This window comes from Aplysia californica, unplaced genomic scaffold (assembly GCF_000002075.1).
Source record: "Aplysia californica isolate F4 #8 unplaced genomic scaffold, AplCal3.0 scaffold00354, whole genome shotgun sequence".
NCBI lineage: Eukaryota > Metazoa > Mollusca > Gastropoda > Aplysiida > Aplysiidae > Aplysia > Aplysia californica.
Genome location: NW_004797624.1, coordinates 92,132 through 103,148, shown reverse-complemented (window position 1 = coordinate 103,148; position 11,017 = coordinate 92,132). Strand labels below are relative to the sequence as shown.

Below are 11,017 nucleotides of genomic sequence, written 5' to 3'. Positions count from 1 at the left end.
TCCCTCTCCCTCTCCCTCTCCCTCTCCCTCTATCTCTCTCTTTATCTATCTCTCTCTATCTCTGCGCGCGCGCAGCCTCTCTGTCTGTTTATCCCTTAAAGAGGAAGGGGTGGGGTGTTTATAGTGTAGCAGTTATCAATGATACTTCTACTTCTACTTTTTCTTGTCTTCTTATACCACATTAAGTTAAGGTGTTCAGGGGAGATGCAATAAATTGTCGGACGTGGGTCAGTTAACTCCATCGATTCATCTTTCCCATGTAGGTTTTGTAGAGGCCGGCTGTTGAGGCCCTATTCTCAATACATGTCCAAACACATACTTGTATTGTCTCTCGATGTATTTCATGCCCGATTCTGCGCCATGTTGTCTGATGTTTATAAAGTGAAACTCGGATATAACGAAGTCGTCAGGCCTGACCTTCAATTTCGTTGAATCCGAGTGTTCGTAATTGCAATGTAAGCAGCGAGTTGCATATTAAGGTAGGGCTCAACATATGGCAACATTTACTTCCATAGACCAGTATGCAATTCGTTACGTACGTAGATCTAGATGTCCTGGCTTCCCTCGTTGCTCTTTTCAGTTCCGGGTTCTCTCGGTTGCGTACCGTTGGTAGGCTTGTAACGGCTTCCTTTTTGCTCTCCACAATTTGTCCAGCTCGTCATTCCACCTTGCAACTGGGTGATCTCCATTTGATCCATCTTCCTGACTGGGATTGCTTTCTTCCTGAGATTGCTGATAAGGTCTTTGCCCTTGACTTCATACGCGAATGCCGACCAGGCTGAGATTGGTGGTACTATTCAATTAGATCTACCAACAGTGATGGCAGAATTGACAGCATGGTTTGACGACCACAGAGAGCATGAAGGCATCACTCCACACACAATGGATAAACTGAGGGAAGCTAGTGTCTCTTGAGGCTGCGTGGAAAAGCCAGAAGAATATCCAACCAGCTATTAACTGGCACGATCAACAGGCAGCCTAGACCCATTCATGGATCCTGGAGAGGTGGGAGGATAGCAGCTATAGCATTGTGCCGTCTGCAATGATGCCTATTCTCCAACCAAGCAAGATTATGTAAGTAAGAGGTCCAGGCTACCGTTTCGAATTGTTCAGCGGCCGGAAGGTGGGATTATGACTGTTGTGACACGTCTGGGTTTTTGCCCACTTTCCACGACCTTAACACTTAATATTGTGCCTAGCCTAGACACAAGTACTAAAACAGCCACACGGCCCACACGTGTGCTGGCCGCCCGGCCGATCTTTCTCGACCCGACATGCTATGTCTAACTCACGCGTCAACAACGCTCATGTTGGTGTGAACGATTCTGAACGAAGATACTGATGTACACAAAAGTCTAGCCTAAGCTAAGCTTGTAACTGTGCACGTGCGGTTGATGGCCTCTTGGAATGGATAGGGCCTAAGGTAAATTATTAGTTGCTGCTGAAGGGAAATGCTCAACGCCACCTCCGTGGGGGCTGTTGGCCCTGAACGCGACTTTGTTGAATCCGAGTTCGCTCATGAGTTCGTTACATCTGAGCTATTTAATAATTTATTTAAATAAATTTAAAACAAAACAAAAACAAACAAACAAACCACTTTCTTGTCTGACGTGACCATGCTTCTAAGGTATTTTAATTCTTCTACAATTGTTTCAGTCTTGTCGGATATTTCTTTTGCCATTTTTGGATCAGTCAATGTTTCCCTCCACGTACAGTAGGAGCTACATACTTCTTTATTTGCTAATAGTAAAGCAAAGGAGAAAAGAAATCATACTTTTAGGTAGCAAACCGAAAGTTTTATAACTCTTTTAGTACTCTCTCACTATTACTAGATTCTAAGTCGTGTAAATTGAACAAGCGTCTAGCCTATCCCAAATTTAAAAGTTTGCGGATGGTGGGACAGCCACATCTGCAGCCTGCGGTCTTGTTAACACATTGCGGCGGTTCATATGGAAAAATCTGGAATATGAATTTTATTTCCTTGATTGCCCCCCTTCCTCTTTCGTTTCTTCTGCTGCCAACAAATTGGACCAAGTCTAGGCATCGTCAAAATGCAAGCCGTAAGATCCTTCATTCGACCTGTAGCCTCTGTTGTGGGAAGACGGTGTATTCAGACCAGCAGTGTTGCAAACATGCCCGTGAAGGTAGGCTGTTCAATGTCTGTTTGTTGGGTTATTTTTCTGACTTCACAACGTGATTTCATTTTGGTTTTGTCCTTTCCAAAGTCATTTGTTTCGACCGAGCACAGTTCCTGTTCGCAGCATCAGCAGTTCAGCTCTTGTTTTTTTTTTTCAAGACAGATTGACTCGAAACTAACGAGATCTGATTGATCTTATATAAATCTCTTGGCTTGGTTTTCGGGACTCCTGCAATCCTGCAACTTAAATTAATTTTGAGCACGAAATTTATTTTTTGTAAGTCGTGGTAGTAGTGAATGTCATGTTGACTTTTGTGGCTGCTTGTACAAAAGGGAGAAAAAAAAGACTGCAGTGCAGTGAGTCATGAAAGAAAAACTCCAAATTTTTGCTCAAATACTTGGTAAGAGGGGGGGAGGGGGGTCTCTCGTGGTCTAGAGGTTACGGCACTAGATCTACTTGGATATGGTGGTCCCGACTTTTGTGACAGGGAAATATAACATAGAGAAAATCTAGAACGATTACTTCTGGTTCTAAGTCTAAACTTAAACGATTACATTTTGATTCGCGTGCCGGAGAGATAGATCTAGATCTATATATCTAGCCTTTCAAACCTAATTGCAAAAAAACCTCAAATCATGGTCAAATTCAGAGGGGCATGCCCCCCTGAAACACCCCATGTTTGTTGTTTTTTTAAGTCAGGGGGGAACCCTCCTTGCTTTGTGAAAAACATGTGAAATTTTACTGCTCATTTTGTAGGCTAGATTTAGAATACTGATAAAACATTGATACCGACTATTTGAATCAGTATCGATATTTCAGTTGCCTACACTACGCAAAAGTCGGGACCACCAAATCCAAGTAGATCTAGTGCCAAGGTTACAGTGGTTCAGGGTTCAAACTCTGACAGCGACGGAAAATTTTCTCCTTTCACCTGTCCTGGCTCGCTAACCATTATCTGTTGTCTGCTTTCTTTTCCATTTTGTGCCCTCACCCACCCACCCCCCACTTCCTTTGCCCCCTCCTCTGGGCTCCTGACTCTTTCTGCTGACTGCCTACTGTTAATCCTTGACTCCTTCTTACTGAGTCCGGCAACACTCCTGATCTAAGGGTTGGTAAGATCTAACACCTTGCCCTCTGGGATAAGGACGAAAAATCTTGGAGGTCCCGTGTGCAGCAAGTTGTGCACCTTAATATTAAACTTGAAGATCCCTTGGTGGTCCAAAATGAATGAGATTAGGATGCATTTTTTGTTGCAAGTTTTATTTCTTTTTATATGGTTAAGCGCAATTTTAAAACCGAACGAAATGTGTTTGGCAAGGGAGACCAAATGTCATAGTATAGTAAAACAAATTATTAAATGGGCTGGCACCACTCGGCGAAGGAATTAAACTTCTGTCGCAAGTTCGTGTTGACGTCCATTGTTATGGACTGAGTTTAAGGACTGGGTAAAACAGTAAAGCCTAAACAGTGACATCTTATTTCACTTACCATTTGTGTATGAGTTGTGGGTGTGACTTCATAAATTATAGCCTAGGTTATGATGGATCACACGCTTCCCTGACTAGCAAATAGCTGAAAATTTATTTTTACCGATTGGTCAGTTTGTGCAAACACTGGGCTGGGAGCGACCTGAGCATTGGAGAGACTAACAATAAGGACAGGTGAATGGAAGGCTTGTTCACAGCATCAAATGCCACTGGATGCATAATTTATGACAAAGATTCGGGCAACGAGAGCTTTGCGTGGCTGTCTCAGATGGGTGTAATTTTGGTTGTTAGCTGATGAATATATATATATTTTCACAAAATCAGCACTTTTCAGGTTAGCCCGCTTATCCTTAAAAGCGACCATTTATGGGGGTTGCATTGGATAGAAGTGACTGGTTTACATGGAGAAAGAAAAAACACAGGGGGGGATGGAAAGTGATGGTTTGTACAGGTGGCCCTTATGGCAGGTTCGACTATTTTAATTAAAATTGTTGCCTACAAATCTAGATCTTTTATTCCCACACTAGTATAGAGGTCGCTGTGGTATAATCAATTAGCCAACCTGGCATTGTATTAGACATCTACACTTGGTTGTACTGCTCGATATGAATCTGGCTTGGGGTTGGCCTGCTGAACACAATGATGGCTGCACGTTTTTCTGTTCCTTAGTACAGACCGTTCATTGTAACTTATTGTAAGTGATTTAAGTTACCCCGAGTGGCCTAAGTAGCCTCGGCTGACGGTAGGTAAAACGCCACAGTCACATCCCTGAGCCATTGGAGATTTTTCAATTGGTTTTTCAAAATTATTGAAGTTCTACACTGTTCTTTACTAAGAACTTGACTGGTAAAGATTTTAGTGCCAGTATTTCCAGTGCCCTGTACACAAGACTCTTCTACAGACTGCCCGATGATGCGTAATAAATGGTCTTTTGCCATATAAAATAATTGAATACAGTTTGCATTAATTAACTTCCTATGTGAAGTGTCATTCTCTTCTCGTCCCTCCTGATTTAACAAAGAGTTCTGTCAGTCTCATTAATCTGGAGGCAGTTAAACTGTTTTCAACACTGTAAATGTCATCTTGTCATCTTATTTTGGATACTAAATGTTCAACAGTCTTTTAATGTAATTTTTTTATATATGTGTTCTGTCCGTCAGGCCAGTGACAAACTTCCCTCTGTGGATTTGTTTGAAGGAGCCCCAGACGCCAAAGTGAACACTGGTGATTTCGGCAAAGGCAAAGTTGTCATCTTCGGAGTGCCAGGAGCATTCACACCAACATGCTCAAAGGTATGGTTTGGTTTCTGTGTTTCTCAAATTTCATTTGTGTTTTTATTTGTTTTTGTTGTGGATGTTTTATGTATTTCATTTTTTTCTCCTTTGTATTTAAAGAATTACTCTACTTTCAATTGAGATATAATATAAACAATTAAAATCTTTGTTAGCATTAATAGAAAGGCAAGATATTCCATTTACATTTACAGGCAGACTTGGATGGGGGGCTCTCATGGCCTAGAGGTTAAGATGTTGGCCTCTCATTCAAAGGTCCCGGGTTCGATTCCGGGAAGCGACGGAAAAATTTTCTTCTCTAAAATTGTCTCCTTTCACCTCCTTTCCTGCTCTATAGCAATGTTCTGTTGTCTGCTTTCATTTTCACTTTCTGCCCCCACCCCCTCACCTCCTTTGCCCCCTCCTCTGGGCTCCTGACTCTTTCTGCAGCCTTTCTACTGCTACTCCTTGGCTCCCCCCTACTGCTGTCTTTCTGCCACACACCTAGTCTTCTCAGACTAGGGCGAAAAATCTCGGAGGGCCCGTGTGCAAGTTGCACACGTTAAAGATCCCTTGGTGGTCTAAAATCGATATAAGAGTAGGCTTCGGCCGCCACCCGGGCAAAATTCAAAATTTCCTACCAACTGAAAATATTAGGTGTGTCCCGCGTGCTCATATGACCTTATGCAGTTGCGAGCGCCGTAAAACACTTACCAAAAAAAAAAAAAAAAGACTTGGATGGTGATCACAGAAGGTAGTTTAAAGGTTTCTATTGTCTTGGTTTTCCTTTTGAGATGTTTACTGTTTCTATTAAAAAAATTATTTTTTTTAACGGAAAGAAAAAGTCGTACTTAAAGATATGATATATAATGAGAACACAATTAAAAGCTGCACAGACGCAGGTAATGTTCTAGTTCCTGAGAGCTTCTGTATTTTATTTGATAATCATCTTTTGGTTCTGTTGATGGGATTTTGAAATGATAGCAGCAGGTGCAAGGTAGCTTAAGAGTGCCCTCATGTTCCTCTCCCGACTAGCATTGTTTCCTTTGAATGGGGAAGGTTAGTCAAGGAGTACTTAAGTTCATTCCTGCTGTGTCATAGAAATGTGTCAGATTGCTGGGTGTAGTAGTATGTCTATTTTTGTCCGTAATCTTAGTCTGAGTGTTATAATCAGTTTCAATGTGTGAATCAATTTCTTTAATTTTAATTTTTTTTTGTGTATGTGTCTGTGTACGTATCGTTTTCACTTGCTAGAAAGCTAGACTGTGAAAAGCCATTTTTAGCGTGTAAAAGTATCATTTTTAGGTATTCAAGAATTATTTTATGCTAAAAGTCATCCGATATCCTTTCAAAAAAAGACTTTTGGTATTCACAAAACTTATGTATGTGTACAAGTTTTCCTGACATTTTTTTGCGAGCTTTAAGTTAGGTCCCTGTTCTGCGGTGCCTAATTTGTATTTTATGTATCTCATGTGTTTGTGATTGATTGGCCGATGCTCTGGTGTGGTTTGCTCCTTCTTTCCTATCAAACATATATAGTCCTTATTTCTCCACCTTCTTTTTTGTGTTCATTACTCTCTTGTAACATCTTGATCTGATCTTCAGCACTTATATATATATATGATCTTATTATGTTGCAAGTGCCGTTAAACTCGTAACTAAAACTAGTGTGATTTAAGTGAAATGCCCTATAGTTGATTTTGCTCTAGTTATTGCAATCTGCTGGGGTAAAAAGCTGACATTACTGGCCTGATTTCCGTCTGACATTGAATCATTTTTTTACAACTAAACCTTCCCAACAAACCATTAAAACAATTAACTTTCCTGTTCGCACCTCAACCTCATTCCCACAGTTTCGAAATACTGCCTTCAGAGTCCTTACAGTCCAGCAATGTCTGCGTAAATAATGTCAATTCTCTCAAAACTACCCAGAGGTAGTAAAAACAGCACACCAACACCCCCCCCCCCCCCCCCCCGAAACAAACAACCAAAATAGAACATTTCGATGAGGAGATGCACCGACTTATATGGCTACTGTTTATTTTACCCACCCTCAGTAGGAGACAGTTTTCACTTCTAAATGTTATCTAGCTGTTACTTGACCTTAGTCCTTCAAGTGGATGTTGCAATTCTCTCTCTCTCTCTCTGTCTCACACACACACACACACACACACACTCACTCACACACACACACACACACACACACACACACACACACACACACACACACACTCACTCACTCTCACACACACACACACTCACTCACTCTCACACACACACACACACACACACACACACACACACACACACTAAATACTTTGCTGTCGTTACCTCCTCGTAGTCCTGAGTGGAAACTCTTTCAAAGTGGCTGTATGACTCCTGATTATCTTCAGGTCAAGAGTATTATTATAGTAAAAATTGTACGCGACTTTGGTGTGACTACTTCACACTAGACTAGGCTTCTCCATCTTTATTAGTCGTGTAAGGGTGCAGGAAGAAGCCTCTGGTAGGTGCTACTTCTTTTCTTTGCCCCTGTCTGTCGTTCTGTGTATGTCTTACTATTGTCTTGCACTAAATGACTAATATTGTTTTGATGTGCTTCTTTCGTATTTCAACTAAATTTAGTAGTCCACAAAATTTTGTAGAACTTTTTTGGGTGAGGCATGTGAAAACGATTTTCATAGGGTACTTGGGTCGTCCAATTTGAATCTGATGTCGGATTTTCCTTTTTGGGTCTGTATATTTATCAGGTACATCCTTTTTAAAACTTTTTTTGTGGGGGGAGGGGGGCGTTATCGCTTAGATTCATTTTAACACTTACCACTAAAACCTCACTCGCATGTATGAGTGTCAAGAATGCAATTCTGTGCTGTAAAGTTCCATTCAATACGAAATATAATATTTTAAAACATTGTGGGTGGTTGGTGGGTGCCCTGGTGTGGTTTGCTCCTTCTTTCCTACCAAACATAAATAATAATAATGGATTGCATTTATATAGCGCATATCCACTTATGCAATGCTCTATGCGCTTAACATGATACATATTATGGATTTACAAATCAGTTTTAAAGGTACATAGTGTTACATACTCATGCAAACACATGTTCACTCACGCACGCACCACACACACACACATACATACACACACACATACACACATACGTACATATGCACATACGCACATACAAACTCACAACGATCTACAGCTTGGATGCATTCTGTCTAATCGAAATATGATGAAAATAGAAATGATTTTAGTTTCTTCTTAAAAATTTCTAGATTTTCTGCTTCTCTTATAGTTTTTGGAAGCCTATTCCAAACAAGTGGGGCAAAATATGAAAAAGAGCGTTGGCCATATGATTTGTATTTTATTTTAGGCTTAACAAGGGTTGTTTTGTCACTTGATGATCTGAGTGTTCTAGGAGGCACATAGGGTGTTAAAAGCTGTTTTAGATAGTCCGGTGATAAATCATTTAAGCACTTGTAGCAAGTTAAACAGATTTTATATATGATACGCTCTTTCACTGGGAGCCAGTGTAATGCTTTTAAAATAGGAGTCACATGATCATGCTTTAGTTTTTTAGTAATTATTTTGGCAGCAATATTTTGTACTCTTTGTAGTTGTTGTAACTGTTCATCAGGTACACCAGCCAGTAAGGAATTGCAATAATCAATCCTTGACAATATAAGTGATGTTATTAAAGTTTTGGTGACACCAACAGATAGATCTATCATCTATCATCCTAATCTCTCTTCCTTCCTTTTTGCGTTTGTTACTCTCATGTAACAGCTCTATTCTTTGGCACTTATATGACCTTATTGTGTTGCAAGTGCCGTAAAACTCTTACTAACTTTTAAAACCGTGTCATTAATGCCAGCTTGTACGTTTTGGTGCAGATGCTAACTGGCTTCTTTTTTTTTTTTTACCCCTAGGGAACTCCAAGAGATTATATTATGACGAGCAATATAAAGGCTGGCTGGTGTATTTGTTTTGTGTGTAGATTGTTTGGGTTATAGAGAAACATTCTCTTGGTGGAATGACGGGTGCACTGGTGTGGTTTGCTCCTTCTGTCCTCTATAAATACTGTCGTCTTTATCTCTCCTTCTTTTTTGTGTTTGTTACTCTTGTGTAATATCTCTAATCTCAGTTGGTGGTTGGCGGGTGCTCTGGAGTGGTTTGCTCCTTCTTTCATATCAAACAACTGTGGTCCTTTTCTCTCCTCCTTCTTTTGTATGTTTGTTACTCTCTTGTAACATCTATAATCTTCGGCACCTACATGACCTTATTGTGTTGCAAGTACCGTTAGACACTTACTAAAACATATGACAACAGACGCGAGAAACGCCTACATGCAACAATAGTCTTGTTAGTGCATGGGAAAAGACCGAAGGGTAGATCGAAACTTGACAAGAGGACAGGAAATCGGAATCGTATACCACGTGTTTTCAACCACCCACACACCCCGCTTTACGCTTGTCCGCGCACACGTACTCAGGCTCAACACGCTCGACACACATACGCCCTCGCACGCGCATGCTCACACTCACCCGCCCCCACACACACATATTACACTCTCTCTCACACACACACACACTCTCTCTCTCTCACAAACTCACCCCACACACACTCAGCCCCCCCCCCCACCCCCCACACACACTCTCTCTCTCTCTCTCTCTCACACACACACACACACACACACACACACACACACTCCCCCCCTCCCCCCCCCCCCACACACAGGGCTGCACGTAAGACATATTTGAAGCCACTCCTGGATTAGAAAGATACACAGAAAACGACCATTTTCTGGCGGTTTCTATTGTCTCTTTTGAAAGATATGTGAACTCATGAATTATGCGAGTTGGTATTTCGGCCGAATGAATTACTTGCTATAATAACACTTAAATAATGTCCCTAATCGTTCTTTTGTGAATGGATTTTGTGCAAAAGCTAGAATAAGCTCGGAAGTGTTTGCTGACAGTGCGGGCTAGATACTCTACTTAGATCTAACCATCTTTGATTTTCAGAAATAAATATTAAAAAAAAAAAGTAATTTGTTCTGTTTTCCTTTTTGCTTATACGTTCCCCCCCCCCAAGGGATCCCCCCCCCCTACCCCGTTTTTGCTGTTGTTGTTATTCTTGTATATTTTCGTTGGGTCATTCGGCGACATGTTTGAATTTCCTTCAGTATTCAACAGTCCGTTCTTACTTTGCCTTCACGTACGATCGTGGAAATTTCTCGCAAATCTGTGCGCGTCGTTTAAGTTTTTGTAGGAGTTTTACGGCACTTGCAACAGGCCTGTGACGTTGGCTTCTCTAACTTGACTGTTTTCCATTGGGTGTAAAAATACAGCTCGCTGTAAAGGGAATTTCGTTTGTTTGATTTGGGGGATTTTTTTTTCAAAGTCAAAGGACGTTATCGACCCGCCGTGGTTACGTTTTAGAGTGGGGAATTTCCACAAATTTATTGAGGCGTTGGACTTTTAAAAAGTGCTTAGTCATGTTGTCAGGAGTGTAATGGCTAAATAATAGGCAAGATAAAAGGGAAAGGGATGCAGCAGCTAACCAGCCGCTGTCATTGCAGCTAGCTGTAAAGTATTTTTTGTTTTTTTGTTTGTTTTGTTTTGCTTTGCTTTGTTTGTTTTGTTTTATTTTTTTAAGCCAGAGGACATCACGCATGATTTATCGACCCGCCTTAGTCACGTTTAATTTAGAGCCGGAAAGTTTTTGCAAAGAGCCTTTGGGGGGACTGGGAAATTCCCCAGGTTATAAGTCATGGGTTCAGGTCATGCTGCTAGAAGTATAACCCAACTTCTAGAGTCTAGGCAGGATAAAAGGGAGGAGGTGGCAACTTGCCAGCCGCTGCCCCCTTTGTAAGAAGAAATATTATATTATAGTTTGCGTGTTTTGTATTTTGTTCTGGTGTGTGAACTTTTTAAAAATTTATTGAGGGGTTCACTGAATTGACTGAACGTCCACTGGACGTAAAATGCAGCTCTGTGTTTATAAGAACATTTAGGGCATAGGTTAATGTGCGGTCTTGAATGTATTATAGTGTCTAGACAGGTTGCTAGAAGTATAAGCAATGCCTTGAGGCATGGTAGAGAGGGAACAGAGGGG

The 11,017-nt window shown here is 41.0% G+C and overlaps 1 protein-coding gene across 1 annotated transcript in view; it reads left to right on the top strand.

Moving 5' to 3' along the window:
* The first annotated feature begins 1,978 nt into the window (after window positions 1-1,978).
* LOC101849474 (peroxiredoxin-5, mitochondrial) overlaps window positions 1,979-11,017 on the top strand; it is a 35,267-nt gene continuing 26,228 nt past the window's right edge. Inside the window, exons 1-2 of the mRNA XM_005103012.3 lie at window positions 1,979-2,144; window positions 4,786-4,917. Coding sequence (XP_005103069.1) covers window positions 2,052-2,144; window positions 4,786-4,917 — 225 coding nt within the window. The 5' untranslated portion in view covers window positions 1,979-2,051. The remainder of the gene's footprint in view (window positions 2,145-4,785; window positions 4,918-11,017) is intronic.